Source organism: Eurytemora carolleeae, unplaced genomic scaffold, assembly GCF_000591075.1.
Source record: "Eurytemora carolleeae unplaced genomic scaffold, Eaff_2.0 scaffold870, whole genome shotgun sequence".
Lineage (NCBI taxonomy): Eukaryota > Metazoa > Arthropoda > Copepoda > Calanoida > Temoridae > Eurytemora > Eurytemora carolleeae.
This window is the reverse complement of record NW_019397085.1, coordinates 67,459-90,888: the sequence shown is the minus strand read 5'-3', so window position 1 is coordinate 90,888 and position 23,430 is coordinate 67,459. Positions and strand designations below refer to the sequence as shown.

The 23,430-nt window shown below is 32.2% G+C and overlaps 2 protein-coding genes across 3 annotated transcripts; both read left to right on the top strand.

Moving 5' to 3' along the window:
* On the top strand, window positions 1–7,570 carry LOC111711729 (ethanolamine-phosphate phospho-lyase). Its single transcript, XM_023486155.1, has 10 exons — window positions 1–17; window positions 1,936–2,064; window positions 2,354–2,450; window positions 2,925–3,066; window positions 3,847–3,946; window positions 5,096–5,198; window positions 6,037–6,143; window positions 6,278–6,355; window positions 6,893–7,103; window positions 7,436–7,570. The coding sequence occupies exons 1-9, from the start codon at window positions 1–3 to the stop codon at window positions 7,020–7,022; spliced, it is 903 nt and encodes a 300-aa protein (XP_023341923.1). The 3' UTR covers window positions 7,023–7,103; window positions 7,436–7,570.
* Window positions 7,571–8,471: 901 nt separating this feature from the next.
* LOC111711723 (uncharacterized) lies at window positions 8,472–21,504 on the top strand. 2 transcript variants are annotated; one of them, XM_023486145.1, is made up of 9 exons: window positions 8,472–8,606; window positions 12,228–12,295; window positions 13,472–13,539; window positions 15,469–15,554; window positions 16,387–16,466; window positions 17,032–17,090; window positions 17,674–17,721; window positions 19,952–20,039; window positions 20,464–21,504. In XM_023486145.1, the coding sequence occupies exons 1-9, from the start codon at window positions 8,549–8,551 to the stop codon at window positions 20,806–20,808; spliced, it is 900 nt and encodes a 299-aa protein (XP_023341913.1). In that variant the 5' UTR covers window positions 8,472–8,548; the 3' UTR covers window positions 20,809–21,504. The 2 variants fall into 2 exon arrangements, with proteins under 2 accessions (XP_023341913.1, XP_023341914.1); XM_023486146.1 differs by lacking the exon at window positions 8,472–8,606 and adding an exon at window positions 12,023–12,173.
* Window positions 21,505–23,430: the final 1,926 nt, after the last annotated feature.

Genomic DNA, 23,430 nt, shown 5'->3' with positions numbered 1-23,430 from the left:
ATGTCAGCTTTGTTTAGGTAAACACATTCTGTAGATAACAATTTCAGGAATTTACGGAGGGAAATTTTGTAAATCCAAGATTTTTCATTTTACAAATTTTAGAATTTACTCAAATTTTGTTAGTACGCATTTTATGTTAGACCATCCCTTCTTCCACTCAAACTTGTTTATTATACTGTCGTCTGACCCCGCCCCCCCCCCTTTCCCGGCCTTGATTATACCCCCTTTATTCATAGCTTAGCCCCCCATACCCCTCCTCTTCAGTATGGTTTCCTAGTCCAGGGCTGGATATTCTATCTTCTAATTTTTTCGATCCGTTTTTATTTTGCTAATGTTTTTACTCGTCATTTGTTTTAATCTTTTATAATTTACTTGAAGATTTTTTTTTACATACAACACAATATAACCAGTAGTAACAAGATACATTCACAGTAAGTTTAGTAACCTTTGGTAACTTGGGGATACTGCGTCGATATTAGTAACAAGATACATTTACAGTAATTTTAGTAACCTTTGGTAACTTGGGGATACTGGTCGATATAAGTAACAAGATACATTTACAGTAATTTTAGTAACCTTTGGTAACTTGGGGATACTGGTCGATATAAGTAACAAGATACATTCACAGTAAGTTTAGTAACCTTTGGTAACTTGGGGATACTGGTCGATATTAGTAAAAAGATACATTCACAGTAAGTTTAGTAACCTTTGGTAACTTGCGGATACTGGTCGATATAAGTAACAAGATACATTCACAGTAAGTTTAGTAACCTTGGGATACTGGTCGATATTAGTAACAAGATACATTCACAGTAAGTTTAGTAACCTTAGGCAACTTGGTTACGTTGATAACTTAGGTTACTTTTTAATTTGATTAAGTAACTATTGTTATTTTGTTACATTGTTACAATATTGCGACAAGATCAATAATTCGACAAGATCAATATTGCGACAAGATCAATATTGCGACAAGATCAATATTGCGACAAGATCAATATTGCGACAAGATCAATAATTCGACAAGATCAATAATGCGACAAGATCAATAATGCGACAAGATCAATAATGACAAGATCAATATTGCAACAAGATCGATATTGCGACAAGATCAATATTGCGACAAGATCAATAGTGCGACAATATCAATATTTGAACTATAGTTTAGAATTGGGAATTAATGGATATCAAGAATTAGTAAAACTAAACTCTGAACTGTAGTTTAGAATTGGGAATTAATGGATATCAAAAATTAGTAAAACTAAACTTTGAACTGTAGTTAAGAATTCAAATTTAGTATTAGAATTAGTTAAACTAAACTAGGAACCATAGTGTCAAATTAAATACTTTATTATAGTGGCTGAAGTAAGTTAACTGTAGCCAGATTTTAAGTACTTTCTCAAAGGCATTTTCCCAAGTGGCAACTTCCCTAGGATATTTTCCCAAATGTGCTAATGCCCAAGTGGCAACTTCCCAAGTCTGTCCTAGCCATAGGACTCGGCCCATAGCAACGCTTAACCGCAGCGCTCGGTCCTTATTGCAGCCCGCAGCGCTGCAATAAGGGCCTAACCTAACCTTTGGGAAGTTGTCACTTGGAATTTGCACACTTGTGAAGTTGCCACTTGGGAAACCGGCCTTGCAAAATGCCCTTTTGAAAATACGACAAGCCACACATACATACATATAAATCGAATTAAAAAAGAGAGAGTGGGGAGCAACGAAATGTTTTACTCTCTGGGAAAATCAAAAAGTATATATTTTAACATATTTTAGCAAAGTTGTAAAATTCGCTGATTTCTAGCATTTAAACTCAATGTATTTTACACTTGACAACAATTATACACTTTACACTGTATTTTTTATTAAACTTTGTATTGTATGGGGGGGGGGGGGTCTAGAAGTACATAACTAGAAAAATACCAATAACAAATTTTTCAGGGAATTTGAAAAAAGTATTGACGAGCTGGAGAAGAAGGGAAGAAAACTTGCAGCGTTTATCTTGGAACCTATGTTTGTTATCCCTGGAGTACACCTTCCCCCTGCATCCTGCATACAGGCAATATTCAGGTATTATTATTGTTGTTGTAATCATTCCTAATGCCATTGTAATCGTTACATTTTTGTTTTTATCATTTATTACCATTATTATTGTTATTTTTATTTTTATTTTTATTTTATTTTTGTCTATCGGTAATGCCATTAGTTCATGTTTATTGTATTGTCTTTGTTTATGAGGTTATTATTATTTATTTTCGTTATTATTTTTGTTCTTTGGTTATTATCATCATCAGCATCATTGTTTTCATTGTTATTTTTTATTTTATTATTATAACTTGACTTTTTGACGAATGTTTAGATGTATACAGTCCAGGGGTGGACTGGTTATTGTTGACGAAGTACAGACTGGTTTGGGACGAACTGGTGATCATATGTGGGGCTTTATGCACTACGAGGTTACAACTTTCCTATTCTACAAATACGAATTAACAATGGCCGTCGCAAATGGTCTTTAATGATAACAAAAATCATATAATCACTAGTAATAAAAGAAAATGAAAAGATTGAAAATCATTGTGATATAGGTATCAACAGTACCATCTTTAAAACCCGAGCTTTTATCTGTATAGAGAATTGAAACATATTTAAAATTGATTGTAGTTAGGATGGAAAACCTTTTATTTCTTCTACAAAGTCAATACTTTACCAAAGAATTGAGTTTTTTTTTTTACCTGGAGTAGATTTTTTTTTAAATCTCATTCCGTAAATTGATTTAAAATTGGATATTCAAGCCGGTGTCAGCAAAACCCATATCAATTTGCACAACATTTTAATTATCTTTTATATCATCTTTAAACCCAATATTTTATTTTTGAATTAGGTGGGTGTGCAATTTTTTCAGCAAAATATTAACCCCTTTTAATAACTAGGTTGTCCCTGACATTGTTACTATAGGGAAGCCAATGGGTAATGGTTACCCAATGGGAGGCGTAATCTGTTCCCAAAAGCTCGCTAACTCCCTTAGAGGATACTACTCAACCTTTGGAGGAAACCCTGTATCATGCTCTATAGGTAGGCAGGGGCTTGAAGAGACTGTAAATACAATTATAGATAAAACTTCATTTAAATGAACTGTAAATACAATTATAGATAAACCTTTATTTAAAAGGACTGTCTATACAATTCTAGATAAACTTTAATTTAAATGAACTGTAAATTCAATTCTAGATAAATCTTAATTTAACAGGACTGTAAATACAATTCTAGATAAAACCTAATTTAAATGAGCTGTAAATACAATTCTAGATAAACCTTAATTTAAAGTGACTGTAAATACAGTTCTAGATAAACCTTAATTTTAATGAAATGTAAATACAATTCTTGATAAACCTTAATAAAAAATTAACTGTAAATACAATTATAGATAAGCCTTAATTTAAAAGGACTGTAAATACAATTCTAGATAAACCTTAAATTAAAAGGACTGTAAATACAATTATAGATAAACCTTAATTTAAAAGAACTATAAATACAATTCTAGATAAATCTTATTTTAAAAGAATTTTAGATAAAACTTAATTTAAAGGGACTGTAAATACAATTCTAGATAAAACTTAATTTTAAAGGACTGTAAATACAATTCTAGATAAAACTTAATTTAAAAGGACTGTTAATACAATTCTAGATAAACCTTAATTTAAAGGGACTGTAAATACAATTCTAGATAAACCTTAATTTAAAGGGACTATAAGTACAATTTTAGATAAACCTTAATTTAAAGGGACTGTAAATACATTTTTAGATAAATCTTAATTTAAAGGGACTGTTAATACAATAACAATTGTACACTAGGTTTATCAGTACTGGAGATAGTAAACAATGAGAAGCTGACAACCTCGGCTAAGATGGTTGGAAAATTTCTAAAAACTGAATTTCAAAAAATCATGATCAGGTAAGGTCAAGTCAGGTTATATATTGTCAAGTAATTCAGGTCAGGTCTGATCAGTTGAACGGATGATTTAAATGGGGATACTCTAGATCATTTTAGGTAAAATGAGGTCAGTTTAAGCCATTTTAGGTAAAATAAGGTCAGTTCAAGCCATTTTAGGTAAAATAAGGTCAGTTTAGGTCATTTAATGTAAAATGAAGTCATTCTAGGTCATGTAACGTAAAATGAAGTCAGTCTAGGTCATTTAAGGTAAAATGAGGTCAGTCTAGTTGATTAAGTGTAAAATGAGGTCAGTCTAGGTCATTTAAGGTAAAATGAGGTGAGTCTAGTTGATTAAGTGTAAAATGAGGTCAGTCTAGGTCATTTAAGGTAAAATGAGGATAGTCTAGGTCATTATAGGTAAAATGAGGTGAGTTTAGGCCAAGTTAGGTCAAATGAGGTCAGTCTAAGTCATTTAAGGTGAAATGAGGTCAGTCTTGGTCATTTCAGGTAAAATGAGGTCAGTCTTGGTCATTTAAGGTAAAATGATGTCAGTCTAGGTCATTTAAGGTAAAATGATGTCAGTCTAGGTCATTATAGGTATAATGAGGCCAGTCTTGGTCATTTAAGGTAAAATGAGGTAAGTCTTGGTCATTTCAGGTAAAATGAGGTCAGTCTTGGTCATTTAAGGTAAAATGAGGTGAGTCTAGGTCATTTAAGGTTAGATAGTTCATTTTTCGTCAATAAACGTAAGGTTATTATGTTCGAATATTTGTACACGCCCGACGATTTTAGATTACGAATATCTCTATTTCTGTTATTGTTATTCTGTTATTATTATTAAAATTTGTATTCTTGGTTTTGTTGATACATGTTGTGAACGTTTGAGCATTGTTATTTTCTAGTATTATTATTTCTATATTTAGATACGACGTTTCTGCTTCTGGTGATCTTTAATTTTAAAACCTCAATATGATTTATCCTTTTATCTGTGTTAACACATTGTCTACAGTTTTTTATAATTTCATACGTTTCTATATTTTGAAGAATAACACGATTTGAAAGTTTCCCCAATTATCAATAAGCTTAAAATCACCACAAAAAAAAGTCAACAAAAAATAATGCCAACATTTTTTTCCACATTGAAGACCCTTGATTTTTTAATTGTTTCAGTCACCAGATTTTGGGGGATTTCCGCGGCCTTGGTCTCCTGTTTTCCTTAGAGATAGTTGAGTCTAAAACCAGCAAAACACCAGCTCCTGAGCTAGCCACAGAGGTAAATAAACACCAGCTCCTGAGGTAGCCACAGAGGTAAATAAACACCAGCTCCTGACCTAGCCACAGAGGTAAATAAACACCAGCTTCTGACCTAGCCACAGAGGTAAATAAACACCAGCTTCTGACCTAGCCACAGAGGTAAATAAACACCAGCTCCTGACCTAGCCACAGAGGTAAATAAACACCAGCTCCTGACCTAGCCACAGAGGTAAATAAACACCAGCTCCTGACTTAGCCACAGAGGTAAATAAAAAGTTTAAATACACAGTGTTAACTGTTACCCACTAAGACTGAAAAGTCGATCTGAAACTCTAGAAACTCTTAAAATATGACTTCTACCCTGAATGTAGTCTTTTATGGTATATTTAATGATCAGGCGACGAAAGAAACAAGCTTACGGTTGATGGGAATCATAAATATCAGTCTGAAGTCTCATCTTTTGTGGCTGACCCTGTATATGCAAAATAAAAGTAGCCCTTTCACGAACTTAGATAGACAAACCATGATATCAGATCTCAAACATATGCAGCCTGTATGTTAATTACTTTCAAACTTTATTAAGGTATGAAATTTAAATTTAAGATATGAGATTATAAAAAGATCAATTATCTCAGTTTCATTTGAAATTGACGGTGACCAGACAAATTAAATTGAATTATAACATTAAAGTGAATTTCCTTATGTTTTTACTGACCCTCCATTTAAAGAGGAGGATGTCTGTTTTATGGTTCTCTTGAAACCTTAATCTGATTATTTGTATGGGAAAAATGTCTTGAATCCACTGTAAGCAGTGCACTACCCCCAAAGAAACATATTTTTATAATTAATTGTTTAAGGCTATGTATGGTTTAAAGTTTCACAATGTGCTGGTTGCAATCACTGGGCGACAGAAGAATATTTTACTCATCACACCTCCGATGTGCTTCAACATTGAAAATGCAAGGTAAGGCCGATTTTTGTTTTAATGTTTTGGTTTTTATTTCATCAAGTTATTAGTTATCAAGACTAGCTTACTTTTGAAAATTTAAAAATTTGAAAAATGATTATTTTGTTTTTTTATTATTGTATATTTTGTAGACGCCTGTGTAAAAACTTGGACGACGTTTTGCGGACAATTGAACAAAATTTAGAAAACAAATCCGTCATCGTGGCCAGGTAACAAAAAAAATTTAGTCAAATATCTTTAAACGAAACGGTCGCTGTAATTTTGCCAGAAATGGGAGCCAGAACTTTTAATGTCAGACTCACGACAAAATGGACAGCCTTGTTTTTTATTATGATAGTTGACAATTTTTTGATACGGTTTTTCTAATAATAAATATGTTAATTTGATTTGATATCTATTAATCTCAAACAACCAAAGGATGGCCATTCAATCTAAAGGACAATCATAAACTCTTTAGTAAGGAATGCATAAGGTTTGATAGGCGTAGCCGTAAAAACACTCTGTAGTAATTCTTGCGCCTACATTTTTCGAAATGTTTAATCTATAATCAAAAGGTAATTGTTTATGCAGCACACAAAAGGCAGAAAATGAAACAATTAAATGTGGGGCGAGGCTGCGGCTAGGTTAACAGTTTGTGGGGAAAGCGCTGCAGCAATAATTAAAACTTAAGAGAGCATTTGCAGAAAGTCACATGCGGCAAATCTGAATAATGCCGCAAATTATTTTGATTATATTTCTGATTTTAGACCGGGCATTAATGTGACCACCAGTCAGAGATTTAAACGGTCTGCGGAATTGGAAGGAAACGAAGAATCTTTAATCTCGAAACGAAGTCGAGTTTCTGAGTCCGAGGATAGATATAACGATATGGATTAAACAAGAATTGACGAAAACTTTTTTTGTGCCCTGTTAGTTCAATTTCTTCATCTCTCTTAAACTCTTTAAATATTATTTATGGTTCGGGGTTCCCTTTGATCAGTTTTTCTTCTACTTTCTTTTATTAAAGTAAAAAATAATTGAATAGAAATTAATACATTTTCGTCCTAAATATATATTTTTTTGCAAAAACAAACCTCTTTTGTTTTCACAATTTTCATTTATTTTTATTTATTCTATTTTTTACACCTCCGTCGCGTCGTACCTTATTTTGTATTAATATTTTGTAATACAGATTTCTTGTTAATTTTCATTTTGTTTATTTTCATCCCCCCCCCTCATCACCCACACACCCGGTGGTAAATGAAAAAAAAACTGTGTGCAAATTTTATTTTTTAATAAATATTATTTAGATTTAATGACGACCTCTAATTCGGTGATCGGCATAAATGTTAAATGTAAATACTGAAACACAGTTGCAAGTAACCAATAAACATTGTTAATGGAATTTTTCACAATATTAGAATAAATAAAATCAATACAGTTTACTAATCGAAAATTCAATTTAATTAATTTTATAATAATTAATGTAAAAATATCAGAATAGATTAATTTGTAAAATGTTGTTTGATTTTACCCTCGTCATAGTGCACAATTTAGTACCGCGTACCCTGAACAGTTTGAAACCTGATTTAACATTCTTAAGATTCAGAAGAATTGAACACTAAGAAGAGTGACCCACTCATTATGTCCTATTAAATGGATTATGTTATATTGACAGACGGAAATGCCCGATTCTAAACAGTCCTCTTAAACTTTTATCTGATTATAGATTGTGAAGATAACGTCGGTTTTCTTACTTGAAAGGTGTTTAATTCTGACTGAATCTCGTTGTTTCTGGAGCAGGAAATAAGCAAGCCACGAGAGCATAGAAATCACAAAGAATAAACTTTTCCCACGAGAAAGTTGTTCATTCGTTTTTTTAGATATCTCCGACCCACCATGAATGTATCTTTATGTGCTCAACCGTTAACGATTTCAAAAACATTTAACGAAATTTCATTTTTCATTTTTTCATTTTTGGCGTTTCGCGTTGTTAACGCTGTTAATTTTGAAATAACGTTACTTAAAACGGTTGTTGAAAATTTTCCATTAGCGCGCGCCGTTTCTAAAATTGAGATCGTCAAACGGAAACTACCGTTAATGTAACTAAGTTTTGTTCTTACCCTCTAAAACTAACGGCTACCTGAGATTTTATTTTTAGAACAGTTGGAACTAACCGTTAACGAAACGGCTTGAAAAAGTTGGAACGTGCCCAACCCCCTAGTTAAGTTCCATGCAACTACTGAAAATCCCCATTTCACGGTTGAACATAGGTCTCAAAGTTAAGGCTTTTTAACCAGGGCCCCTTATTCTCTGTGGGGGGGGGGGGTGATTTACGGCCTCGCGTTCTGCTTCTATATCTGGACACTATTTTTTGACATAAAGGTAGGAGAGAGAATTGATATAACGAGAAGGTTATATTCATGTTTTACAGTTTGTTATCAACCATGGAACCTCCAGGGTCTATTATTCGTAGACCAGGTAATAATTGGGATATCAAGGTATGGGGTAATCCAAAAAACATGAGACGGATGGACGGAATTTGTTCACTCATTTCCCAAACTTATTCATATCTTAAGCTGTAAACTTGTTAATCTATATATAAATTTGGCTTGTCTGTCTGTTTGTCTGTTTGTTTGTTTGTATCCAATAAACGGCTGAACCGATCGGGCCCAAATTTTTTGTGGGACCTCACGTGACCTCAGGGAAGGTTTATGAATGATCATAAATTTTAAAAATTTATGTTTAAAAGTTTTTTATTTTTGAAAAATTTTGAAAATGCGCAAAAAAATATTATGAAATCCGCAAACTTTTTTTGTCTTTGTTTTATACTGTACAAAGAGAAGATGGTCACAGATAAAGCCACAGTTAAAAGTTGAAAGAGAAGATGGGCGCGAAGCGCCCTAAAAGCCTAGAAAGAAGGGCGCGAAGCGCCCTGAATTTCTAGTTTCTTATAAACGTCCTAAGATTGTCAAATTTAAAGAGTTTAGATCGTCTTCAATTCTCATGCATTGTGGGTAAGAGCTGTATATGGGCTGTTAATTATTACCACATTAACATAATAGAAATTTTACAAATTTTAGTCAAGGTTCTTTCATAGACTGACCCCAGTTCTTCGATGAAAGACAACAATTTATAATCAAAGAAATTTAAAGAGAGTGACCGGCAATGCATGGTAATTGAACTGAGAATGAGACATTTTTTAGAATTCATTTGAGAAATATAAAGTGTTTTAATGATGCATAATTACTGCGCAAAACGTAACCAACCAAATGGATGATTTTGAAGTTTGAACATCGGCTTTGCGCTCAATCTCATTAAAAAGTCAAATGAATCCTTAAAAGAATTTCTCCACAATACTACATTCTCAGTTCAACTACCATACATTGCCGGTCACTCCCTTTAATGTTATAAACGGGACAGCTAAATCTAATTTAAAATTTTTTTCTTTTTAATTCAATGAAGAGACCTAGATTTGAAGTATTTTGGATTTTTTTTGCAACATTTTTTTCTTTATAACTGGATTTTGCAAAAAAAATCAATTTTTACAAATTTGCGAATTTGTTTGCAGATTCTGAAAGTAGAGCATAAGAGCTTTCCATTGATGTATCATTTGTAATATTTGGAAATCAAACATGGGATTTAGATGGGGGGGGGGGTCAAATTACCTCCCCCCCCCCACTGTGTTTATTTCTGCTTATAAAACTAAAAGAAAGTGTATTAATCCAACAACAAAACAGTTTAATTGTTTCACCATCCTTTCGCAAAATTACCCTTTTTCAATTGTAGAATTACAATTTCTTTTTTTTGCATCTAATTTTTTCGTGACATTATTTTCTTCTGTCTTAAGAATTACTTATGAAAAAATATGAATCCATCCAAGAAAATCACTGAAAGGAAGTATTTTTACAAGTTTCTGAAAAATTAAAAATCTAAAGTTGATTTGAGTTTAATTGTGAAAATTATTCACCCTTTTCAATGGCTGGTTAATCTGTAAATATAGTTTTGTGAACAAATATGTGTCGTTATTCAATCCAATTTACAATTGCTTACAGTTCTAACAATTGTTATGTTTAGGGCTACAAAAAAGTATAATTGAGCTAGTAATGTAATTTCAAAGACCAAGGTGTTGCGACTCAACAAAGTAACCCCAGTCATTAAAATTGATGCAAGTCTTTGTATTAGTCTGGATCTATGTACGCTAGATAACTTAAGATTTACATTTCTCTTTTTAAATCGCGGATTATGACTTTATTTTAAATTCGCATATTTCAAAAGCTGGCCGAGTTAATTTTATTCAAAAATTAAAGAATACTAGAGCGACAAAATGAACTTAACACGTACTCTCAAAATATACTGAACACGTACTCTCAAAATGAACTTAACACGTACTCTCAAAATATACTGAACACGTACTCTCAAAATATACTGAACACGTACTCTCAAAATGAACTTAACACGTACTCTCAAAATATACTGAACACGTACTCTCAAAATGAGCTGAACATGTACTTTCATTATGAACTGAACACGTACTCTCAAAATTTACTAAACACGTACTCTCATAATGAACTGAACACGTACTCTCAAAATATACTGAACACGTACTCTCAAAATAACTGAACATGTACTCTCATAATATACTGAACACGTGCTATCAAAATGAACTGAACAGTGAACACGTACTCTCAAAATATACTGAACACGTACTCTCAAAATAAACTGAACATGTACTCTCAAAATATACTGAACTACTCTAAAAATATACTGAACACGTACTCTCAAAACTAACTGAACACGTACTCTCAAAATATACTGAACATGTACTCTCAAAATTAACTGAACACGTACTCTCAAAATATACTGAACACGTACTCTCAAAATNACCAAAAAGACTACATTTTTGGGTGTTACTAACCTTATAGAGTCTAAAATTTATTTCTTTGCTCGAAAAACTAACTTAAACTTTTTAACTTTATAAATTTATAAATTTATTACTTAACTTCATCACAGCTAACTAAATCAATAATCACAGCATCATTAAAAAATCATATTTTCACTAATAAACGAAATTTCTTCTGAAATTTTTAGATAGAATTTGCTCCATCTACATATTCACCAACTCTTTTAAGCTTCAATTTTCTTGGATTTGCTTGCACAAACATTTCAATGATTTTCTCAGTAGTGAGCCATAAGTGCGAGATCGTTAAGTCTGCTTTCCGTCATAGTAATACATCTTGTGTAATGAAGTATTCTCTTTAGAAGGCTAAAACTTCTCTTTCCTTCATTTGATGTTATTGTCATCATTGCATAAAGGGGAACTTGAAATTACGCTTAATATTTCTTTATGGATATAATGGAATTGACTCCTTGCCACAAACTCTGATTTTCTAATCACTATATATTTGGAACCAAATGTTGTAGACCTTAGACTTTTCAAACTATGAATTCTGTTAGACCAAATATTCTGAATTTGAAATATCAAAGGTTTACAACATCAGGTTTAAAAGGTTTGAATATTTGAGTTTGTGCCAAAGACTCAATTTCTTTATTAATTGACTGAAAGAAGAAATAGAAACATAGAAAATAGAATACCATTATTACATCTTCCATCATGTATATGTCGAGGTCTCGTTTTTGCGAAAGTTTTAGTTTAAAGTATATTAAAATTTTGGTTTAACAGTGAATTTAGACAAATCCTTAGTCTTTTTCATTGTCAGGTATTACTTTTTTTTAATTTGTTTCCTTTTAATTTTGCATTTTCCAGTAGTCCTCTTGCCCCCTGGAACTCCCAGGGGGGGGGGCAAGAGGACTACTGCCCCCCCCCCTATGTACGCCACTGTGAACACGTACTCTCAAAATGTACTGAACACGTACTCGCAAATTAAACTAAACATGTACTCTCAACATTAATGTTTTTAACCATTATGAACAGGGACTGAATTTTATGAACTGCCTACTGTCGGTTCATTCAAACCGCCCGTTAAAAGTTGAAGATAAAATCGGAATTTGAATGGGTGATTCAAATTTGAACCGGCCCGGCGGAAGGTATTAAAATTGATTAAACTCGGTCCCCATGGATAACTATTGTATACTGTCTAGAAATGTTCCTCATCGTCCACTGTTTTTTGTTCCTCAACATCCTACACTCTACACAGGCAGAAGTTGAGGTATATACAAATATATATTCTATTCTGTTATTTAACATTCGGTGATGGTGATGGACCAAACCTCTGTAGAGTAAAAAAAAGTATATGTTAGTTCCGCATTAATTGAAAATATATTTCGGCCAGGGTTGACGAGCGGGGAAAGGCAGGCGGCCATGAGCCACCACTATTTCCCCTTCCGTGCCACATATTAGCTTTTTTCTCTTCCGGCAGCCATGAGCCACCACTATTTCCCCTTCCGTACCCCCACATTTGACTGTTCCGGGCAAAACTACTTTTTTAAATGGTATATTTAGGGCCTTTAAATTGTGATTTTAAAAATCCAGCCGCGTCACGCAAAAAAGCACAACTCAAACCATTTTTTCAATTCTACTTAAGATTAATATTTTGTGTGTTGAATTCTTAAACTGTTTTACAATGAAACTTTTGACAAATTTGACTGAGTATTGCATCTTGAAATATCACAAAGTCTAATGATTATTGGTTAATGAGTGATTTTAAGATGGATTTAGTATAATGAGTCAAATTGAACAATCATTAGACTTTGTGATATTTCAAGATGCAATACTCAGTCAAATTTGTCAAAAATTTCATTGTAAAACAGTTAGGTTGGGTTAAGTATCAGATATGTATGTATGCATCTAATAATTGTATATATAGCATATGTATGTATATGGAACAGAAATTTAAAACGAGCCGGCATTAATGTTAATGTAACATTTCTACTAAATGATTTTTAAACGTAGTATAATAACGTTTCAATTCTTGCTGGATATGAACCAAAATGTTTCAAAAGCGTTTTTAAAACGTTTATAACTGCCTAATAAACCATATAAAAGCCCTGAAAAAAAAACCTGAAAAATTAAAATTTTACATATAAATCCAAAATAATTGTTCTCCCTAAGAAATCTTTGGGATAGGAAGATGATTTGCAACTTTTAATTTGAAATAAGTTGTTACACTTTAGAAATGTGTATTGCATTTGGGGTGTTAAAAGAGATAGATTATGATATACAGAAAATAAACACTCCCTTGCAGTAAGGACTTTATTTCACAACGTGACATTTTACTTTCAATTGTTTACAACAACAACATGGTTAACTTTTAATTTCTGCCCATATATCAATCAATCGATTTGAGATTGTATTGGATGGAATTATATTGACCCCTGAATTTTAGACTGTTCAGTCTGCAGCAGAGGAAACGAATGAAGATCCAGCCTTTGATGTAGGGTTCGGAGTTGCCAAGTACGATTAGGGAGGGGGTACCGGGCAGCCATGATCCCCGCAAAATGGTCTTCAAGCTTCTGGATTTGCAGATGAGTAAATGACCTGGCGCTACTCCTATTCATGAGAATAGAAATTATAACAATAATGTATAAAAATGTTCAGAAAAAATATTTAATATTTTAATAGGTATGAAATGTTTTTGGATATTCATAAAACACCGCATTCATATGTAAAAATTGAATATTTTCCTTTAAAAATGTTATTTATTACTTCTATAATATCTATTCTAACATTTAGGGGTAGCACCATCTGCGAATACCGAGCCTTAGAGACAATTTTAATTGCAGGGCTCATGGCGGCCCTACACCCCCTCCCTCGCACGATTCCATTTCTTCCAATCATTACTAATGCAGTGAAAAAAAATGGAATAGTTGTCTTGCACAATTCTTTTACTCCTCTGAGCATAAAATTAAACCAAATCTTTTTCAATGTCGCTCTGTCAACATGATTATTATGATTCTGATTCTGACTATTCCTTTTTTTCCATTTATACTCTAAATTGTACTGTACTGTTCTATACTGTACTGTACTGTTGATTCTGATTCTGACTAATGCTTTTTATTTTTCCATTTATACTCTAAATTGTAATGTACTGTTCTGTACTGTACTGTACTGTTCTATACTGTACTGTACTGTTGCTTCTGATTCTGACTAATGCTTTTTATTTTTCCATTTATACTCTAAATTGTAATGTACTGTTCTGTACTGTACTGTACTGTTGATTCTGATTCTGGCTAATGCTTTTTATTTTTCCATTTAAACTCTAGATTGTACTGTACTGTACTGTACTGTACTGTACTGTACTGTACTGTACTGTACTGTACTGTACTGTACTGTACTGTATTGTACTGTACTGTACTGTACTGTACTGTACTGTTGCTTCTGATTCTGACTAATGCTTTTTATTTTTCCATCTATACTCTAAATTGTATTATAACTTGAATCTAAAATATGGATTGTCAAACAATTCTATTACTTACCACGGAAGTTTAAGAAAAACAAGTTTCTGAAAAAAAACCTGGAAATCAAAACGTTGGTAAAAAAGTCCCAATTTTCTGAAGTCCTGGACAAATTGTCACTGGAAATAAAGTCCTCCGTTTAAGATTCCCGGGACTTTATTCCTTTATTAATATGAGGCTGCCAATAAAGTCTCAGGAAATAAGATCACAGGAATTAAAGTCCTGAAGAAAATAAATCTGAAGAAAAAAAAACCAAGGAAAAAGTTCTAAGTCTTGGGAAAATAAGTCTGAGACTTTTTTCGTAAACAAACCTTTTCTTCTATGCATCTGCATATTATATATAGCCCGAGGTATTTTTAATATCAATCCCCTATCTTTTCCATGGTTGTAAACATCCTTTGTTCCCATGCGTTTTCCACTATAAAAGGATTTTTTTTTCCAGGAACTTTTTTGTATAAAATCATGCTTGAATCACAAAAAATGTCTTAGAAAATAAGTCTCAAAATGGTAGGACTTTATTTCCAGAGACTTTTTATGTCATAGACTTTTTCCACGGGACTTTTTAGCGCCAAAATTTAAGACCTCATTTCCGAAAACTTTTCTAAAGAACTTTTTTGGCGGTTAGCGTGCAGTGTGAATGTGTTGTGCACTATATATAGGTTAGCGTGCAGTGTGAATGTGTTGTGCACTATATATAGTTTATATATAGGTTAGCGTGCAGTGTGAATGTGTTGTGCACTATATATAGGTTAGCGTGCAGTGTGAATGTGTTGTGCACTATATATAGTTTATATATAGGTTAGCGTGCAGTGTGAATGTGTTGTGCACTATATATAGTTTATATATAGGTTAGCGTGCAGTGTGAATGTGTTGTGCACTATATATAGTTTTTTAGAGAAAAATTTAATTATTTATTTGACATTTACAGACACTTCATGCCTTTACCTAACACGGTGGTCGGATCTCACTGCGCCTGGAAACTTCGGCTTAATAGTGTTCCTAACAGAATACCAGGTATACCTAACTTCAGTATAATAGTGTTCCTAAAAGAATACCAGGTATACCTAACTTCAGTATAATAGTGTTCCTAACAGAATACCAGGTATACCTAACTTCAGTATAATAGTGTTCCTAACAGAATACAAGGTATACCTAACTTCAGTATAATAGTGTTCCAAACAGAATACCAGGTATACCTAACTTCAGTATAATAGTGTTCCAAACAGAATACCAGGTATACCTAACTTCAGTATAATAGTGTTCCTAACAGAATACAAGGTATACCTAACTTCAGTATAATAGTGTTCCTAACAGAATACCAGGTATACCTAACTTCAGTATAATAGTATTCCTAACAGAATACCAGGTATACCTAATTTCAGTATAATAGTGTTCCTAACAGAATACAAGATATACCTAACTTCAGTATAATAGTGTTCCTAACAGAATACAAGGTATACCTAACTTCCACTTGCTAGATCTGTCCTCAATTGTCGGTTAAAAAGTTTTCGGAGATAAAATCCATAATTTTGGCACTCGAAAAGTTTGAAAAGTCCTGTCGAAAAAAGTCCTTGAAATAAGAAGTCTCTGGTCCAGGTTTTTTTTCAGAAACTTTTGCCTTTGTCTTTTCTACATAGATACTCTGAAGTCAGCCTGGTACTATAAATAGATACCCTGAAGTCAGCCTGGTACTATACATAGATACTCTGAAGTCAACCTGGTACTATACATAGATACTCTGAAGTCAGTCTGGTACTATAAATAGATACCCTGAAGTCAGCCTGGTACTATACATAGATACTCTGAAGTCATGGAATAATCTCTGTCATCGGTCATGTATTTTTAGAAACAATAACAGAGATATTGTGTCGATCAGCCGACACCAACTGCGGAGGATCCCACTTCTACGGCTGCAGGCAGATGAAGGTAAAATGTTTAATCCTATCCCCCCCCCTCTAAATCCTATGATTGATGACCAAATATGACAAATTATACATCATTGGAGAGCTCTTGTGCTCTACTTTTAGAATCTGCAAAAATAAATTTTTTTTTGCAAAATGTTTGCCAAACAATGTCCAAAAAATGATATAATATACATTTTTGAAACGCTTTTGATCATGCCATTTTAAATATGTAAAAAAAATTTCCAGAATTTTAAATAACCTAATTTCTTTGACGGGTTGTAAGCATACAATTGGCAAAAATTTCTATGGAAAACTTGTGCAAACGCCGAAAATTAAAAAATAATAACGCTTAAAAAATACAAAAGAATTAAGAATACGCTTTTACTATTAGATTTATTTAAAAATATATATTTATTCTGTAATTTGAGACCTTAGAGCATGCAAATCTAAATGGACAGAATCAGCTGAACTCATCCTCGATATCTTTTCTGCAAGATTTGTCAGATCCTCTAAACTTTGTCCGATGACTAACGAAAAAAATGAGTTTAACTATAACTCCAATTCAAATTTAAAATCATATTTTGTAGTCAAAGATTTTGGTTGGATACACAGAACACTATGGCAACGAACAGTTCTCCAGATTAAGGAATTTTCAAAAAAAAATATAAAAATTTAACCCGTGTTTTTGACCAAATTGTCACGCATTGTCATGTTCTGGCCAAATATAATCGTTCAGAATTGTCTTCCCCTCACTTTAAAATTTTTTAAATTTTATATAGATATTGCAAAGTCACAATTTTCTGATCCATTTATATTCTTTGTAAAATTCTTAAAAATTTGATCATTTCCGTCAAATCTTGTTTTGATTATATTAGTTACACTTGCATCCAAAGAGAATAGATTATGAACTCGGGAATGCATGGCAAGCTATCAGAGAATTGATTTAAAGAAAATCAAATAATTTTCAAAAAACTTTTCTATAAAATGATGTTTCAGGGCCCAAGTGTGTGCAGTACAATTGCAGTACCGAAACAATCCAAGAAAACGGCCGTTTTACACTTTTTTTGAGTAAATTCCACTCTATTTATAATAAATTCTTTTTGCTTGCATCCTAATGATAGACGATTCTTTTTTTTCATTGCTTATATATCTTCTAGTAGGACAAAAGTATAAGAATGTGCAAGATTATGAAAAGACAGTGAACAAAATGTTATTTTTGAAAAACGCAGAACTATGCGGAATGTGACCTTCAACATCGGCTGCAGCTGTGTATATAGGTTATAATTCTTTTTATTTAATAAAACTAAAGCAAAGAATTCTAGAAGTTTTTTGCGCATTAATTGTGGCAGCTACAACACTTGCTGTTTTCGCGGATTTTTTTTCGCAAAATTTTTTCGAGAAGTTTTCCATAGTTTTCGCATTTTTTCGCTTAATTAATTTTCGCGAAAAATGCGAAAAAGTCTGCGAAATACGAACGAACATGTTCGCATTTTTTCGCTAAAGTTTTTTTTCGCCGCGCTGCTGGAAACCCTGGTCAAGACTGATAGATAGATAGGTTATTCTTTTCAAGAAAGAAGGACCCACGGCACAAGAGATCATTATAAAAAATCGATTAAAAATTTATAATTAAAAATTAAAATTAAAAAATTAAAAATTATTTTTAAGAAAATATTTAAATAATATAAACCTTATAACAAAAAGCATATCAAAAACACATAAAAAATACACAAATAAAAAGTACACAACGGCCTATGATGCGCAATTTTATATTTAAAAAAATACACTTTTTTTTGCAAACGAAGCAAAGTAATATTATGAAATAACATGAAATAAGTATATCATTAAGCATATTATGATATTATGTAATACCATAACTGCAGTGGCGCAATTTCTAATAGAATTTCGAACTATTTTCTCTTCTTCGACTGAAAGAGAGTCAGCCATTTTTAATTCTAGTATCCTGGAGTAGTATCCTGGAGCCTAGTATCCGATTAAAATTAAGAGCTGTTTAAAAAATAAAGATAGTGAATATTAAAAAATGACATTAAATTCTAATCAACCATGCCAAATCACTTACGATTTATTTATGCTAAATGTGCAATTACAACTTATCGTTTGCTTTATTCATAAATCATTTTTTTCCATCGCATAACACAAAATAATTAGAAAAATGAGGCTACAGACCCCACCGTGTGCGAAAAATTGTATACGAATGAAATCTTAAATAAATAAATAAATAACGATTTATTGTGATAAAATCAAATAGTGATTATCATTCACCAATTCAATGAGATTGGTGAAATTCTGTTAAATTTTGATGGGCACCTTATCATAGCACCAACTAATTAAACAAGGTTGGGGAAAATTGTAATTTTTGTGATTTTAACAACTCTTATTAAGCACAACCTAATCAACAGCATTTATTACGACATAAATGGTGATGGGACATTTTTGTTGGAAAACATTTCACAAAAGAAATTTTATAGATAAGAAAGCATAAGCATAGGACATTTTTCATAGATAGGGCATTTGAAAGACAGGATATTTAATAGATTATGACATTTTATAGAGTAAGGCATTTTATGGAGAAAGCCAATTCATAGAGAAAGGCATTTCATAGAGAAAGGCATTTCATAGAGAAAGTCAATATATAGAGAAAGGCATTTCATTGAGAAAGGCATTTCATAGAGAAAGCCAATTCATAGAGAAAGGCATTTCAAAGAGAAAGCCAATTCATAGAGAAAGGCATTTCATAGAGAAAGGCATTTCATAAATTCATAGAGAAAGGCATTTCATAGAGAAAGGCATTTCATAGAGAAAGCCAATTCATAGAGAAAGGCATTTTATAGAGAAAGGCATTTCATAGAGAAAGGCATTTCATAGAGAAAGGCATTTCATAGAGAAAGCTAATTCATAGAGAAAGGCATTTCATAGAGAAAGGCATTTCATAGAGAAAGCCAATTCATAGAGAAAGTCAATTCATAGAGAAAGGCATTTCATAGAGAAAGCCAATTTATAGAGAAAGGCATTTTATAGAGAAAGCCAATTCATAGAGAAAGACATTTCACAGAGAAAGCCAATTCATAGAGAAAGACAATTCATAAAGAAAGCCAATTCATAGAGAAATTTATATACAGAGAGGAAGATCTGTTTTCTTAAATCAGTAATAAATTGAAAATGGATAATTTAGGAAAAACTTTAAAGATAATTAGTCTTTGTCACAAACAAATCTTTGAAAACCCATTTTCGTAAACCTAAGATATTTTAAGCTATGAATTCTGTTAGATCAGCAAGTACAAGTATGAAATATCAAAGATTTACACCACCAGGTTGCAAAGATATAGGAATTAGAAAATTTGAGTTTGTGGCAAAGACTCAACTCCTTTACCTTAAAATATAAGATAAATATTTTTAAAAAAATCTCTGTCCTTAAAATGTCTTTTATGTTAAATGTCTTGCCTAGCTATGAAATGCGCCTACTATTAAAAATCCTCATTTTTCCTGTAGATCCCCGGTTTTCCTGGAGAATATAAGCAGCGGACCTATGGAGAAAAGAGGGGGAAGAAGAAACAATAGAAACCAACTCGCGCTTCAGGAAATCAATATAAAGAGAAAGATGGCAAAATGATGTCTGTCTTGATACTTAAAACAACCATAATTAAAAGTAACTTTTTGCAGTGTTGGGAAATAATAGCTTTGAAAAACTTTTAATGTTTTGGTGCTCAAATACTTTGAACTTGTGAAGGTTTCAATTACTAACATTTAAAAAATTAAAAAGTTTAACTATGCAAAATTCTTATCCTAGTAGAAAACATAAGGAAAAAATTACCCAAAGAAATCGTTTTGGGTACTTTTTTGAGAATATATTCTCTCATAGGGTCGAAAATTCGCATAGTGTTAAGAAAGCAAATGATAAGAAAAAATTTTTTGGAAAAGCTTCTTAGATTTTTATCATTAAAAACTACGTTGCAACTTGCATCTTTTTTTTCTAGATTAAATTTATATATCATTTGCTTCAGGAATATCCTTTGTCTCGCCATGAAATGAAAAGAGGCGGCTCTAAGGTTCAGAAGGCCCCAAGAGTACAGCAGGTCCAAAGGGGTTATGAGGTCCAAAGTGTTCAGGAGGTCCAAAGGGGTTATGACATCCCAACTGTACAGCAGGTCCAAAGAGGTTATGAGGTCCCTAGGGTACAAGAGGTCCAAAGGGGTTATGTGGTCCCTAGCGTACAGGAAGTCCAAATAGGTTATGAGGTCCCTAGGGTACTGGAGGTCCAAAGGGGTTATGAGGTCCCTAGGGTACAGGAGGTCCAACTAATGTACCCTTTTATAAGTTCTGTTGAGACCGAGCCTAGTAGAGCCTAGTATCCTGGAGTAGTATCCTGGAGCCTAGTATCCTGGAGCCTAGTATCCTGGAGTAGTATCCTGGAGCCTAGTATCCTGGAGCCTAGTATCCTGGAGTAGGGGAAGATCTGAACCTGAATAATGGAGATAAACTTTATCTGCTCATTCTTCAAGAAATGGAAAAATCTTAAATGTTGTTAAATTTGAAACAAATTCTACAAAGGCTGGGGTAGAATTTGAATTGTGAGATCAAATTATGACAACAACAATAAATGATTGATCAATATTTTAAACAACTATAACAAATTTTGTTCAACATTTTTATTTGTTATTTCCAACATTATTCGGTGATAAATATAAAATAAAACAGTATTTTAGAAGTAGATAGTTACTAAGATTAATTTTGCTTAAAAAATACAGACAATAAAACATGACCATCGATCTTCGAGAATGGTAAAAGTTATCAAAGATAACTGCACTAACATGACAACTGCACTATATAACATGATAACTGCACTATATAACATGATAACTGCACTATATAACATGATAACTTCACTATATAACATGACAACTACACTATATAACATGATAACTGCACTATATAACATGACAACTGCACTAAATAACATGACAACTGCACTATATAACATGATAACTACACTATATAACATGATAACAGCACTATATAACATGATAACTGCACTATATAACATGACAACCACTATATAACATGATAACTGCACTATATAACATGATAACTGCACAACTGCACTATATAACATGATAACTACACTATATAACATGACAACTGCACTATATAACATGACAACTGCGCTATATAACAAGACAACTGCACTAAATAACAAGATAACTGCACTATATAACATGATAACTGCACTATATAACATGATAACTACACTATATAACATGACAACTGCACTATATAACATGACAACTGCGCTATATAACAAGACAACTGCACTAAATAACAAGATAACTGAACTATATAACATGACAACTGCACTATATAACAAGACAACTGCACTATATAACATGACAACTGCACTATATAACAAGATAACTGCACTATATGAATGACAACTGATGACTTCTGAAATAGATGACTGCTAATGAAGACAAATGACTAAGAATGAATGGAATTAATGTTAAAGACCACCGATTCTAAAAATGACTACAGATGACTTGTATATGACGGATAGTGAAGAATAATGACTACATATTACTGCAAAATACTGCAAATGACCACAGATTACTTATATATGACTGAAAATGACGAATGATTACGGTTGAATGTAGATGACTGTTAACAACCACCAATTCTATAAATGACTACAGATGACCAATAGATGACTGATAAAGATGACAAAGGACTAAGGATAAATGTAGAAGACTCTTAACGACTACTGATTTTGTAAATGAATACAGACGACTTATTTATGACTTCTGATGCCAAATGACTAAAGATGAATGTAGATGACTGTTGACGACCAAAGATTCTGTAAATGACTACAGATGACTTGTATAAGACAAATAATGAAGAAAAATGACTAAACATAACTAAAGATGACGAAAAACAACTATAGATTGCTACATATTACTATGGATGTCTACATATTACTATGGATGACTACATATTACTATATAGATGACTACAGATAAGTATAGATTACTACCAATAAGTATGGAGGACTACAGATGACCATAGATGACTACAGATAAAGTATTTACTCTACATGTCAACAGACTACTTCAAATAACTACAAGTTGCTGTTTACTACAGATGACTGAAACCGCGGGGTTGGATGAGTAAAGGTCCGAATTTCAAATAAATCCAAATATAACCAGAAGAAATTGAAAAGCCTCACATACTGCAAATGACTGTAGATTAGTAAAAAAAGACTACTGATGACCACAAATTATTACGAATGGCTAAAAATGACAACAGATGACCACATAAAATATAGACGGCTACAGAGGACTATATACGCTATACAAACATTATTGCCAATGACAAATGACTAGATGACAGTAGATGACTGCAAATGACTACAGGTGAATTTGATAAACTTTAAAAAAAATGATTTACAATTGTGATCTTAGTGACCTTTTGAAATATATTAAAGCAGTAATAGTTTTTAAAAAGAAAATTAGTCTTATTTAAAAACAATTTTTTTTTGTTCTCACATAAACTTAAAAATGTTAGTATTAAAAATGTATTCGGAAAAAATGTAAATCCGACCCAATTGTATCAACAAAGTGTGACAAATTTCTGGCGAATAAAACTCCTTTATTAATATTATGATTAATCATTAGACATATTTATGTTCTTTTTATTTTTGAAATATTTCGCGGCATTCATATGTCAATTTACATTTTCAAATTTGATTCTAGAAAATGAGATCACAATAATCTTCTTGGATCTAACTAGAGCATTTCCAAAATTTGTTTTGAAAGCACAAAAAAGTCAAAACTTCATTCAGACTTAGACAATAAAAAATTAAATCTGAAAAAAATCGTTCTATTTCCAAACATTTTTACACCACAATAAAATCAGATCATATTTGGAAATACCAGGACTATGAGAAATTTTTGATTATGGTTTTAAAAATCATATTTGTA

What these genes read in the sequence shown, in the direction of transcription:
- LOC111711729 (XM_023486155.1), top strand. An exon ending in CTCCTGAGCTAGCCACAGAG is followed by an intron (nt 5,199 to 6,036) that starts GTAAATAAACAC and finishes TAATTGTTTAAG; the next exon opens with GCTATGTATGGTTTAAAGTT. An exon ending in TTCAACATTGAAAATGCAAG is followed by an intron (nt 6,144 to 6,277) that starts GTAAGGCCGATT and finishes TATATTTTGTAG; the next exon opens with ACGCCTGTGTAAAAACTTGG.
- LOC111711723 (XM_023486145.1), top strand. Translation starts at nt 8,549, where the DNA reads ATGTTTTACAGTTTGTTATCAACCATGGAACCTCCAGGGTCTATTATT. An exon ending in GTCTATTATTCGTAGACCAG is followed by an intron (nt 8,607 to 12,227) that starts GTAATAATTGGG and finishes TATACTGTCTAG; the next exon opens with AAATGTTCCTCATCGTCCAC. An exon ending in TGTTCCTAACAGAATACCAG is followed by an intron (nt 15,555 to 16,386) that starts GTATACCTAACT and finishes ATGTATTTTTAG; the next exon opens with AAACAATAACAGAGATATTG.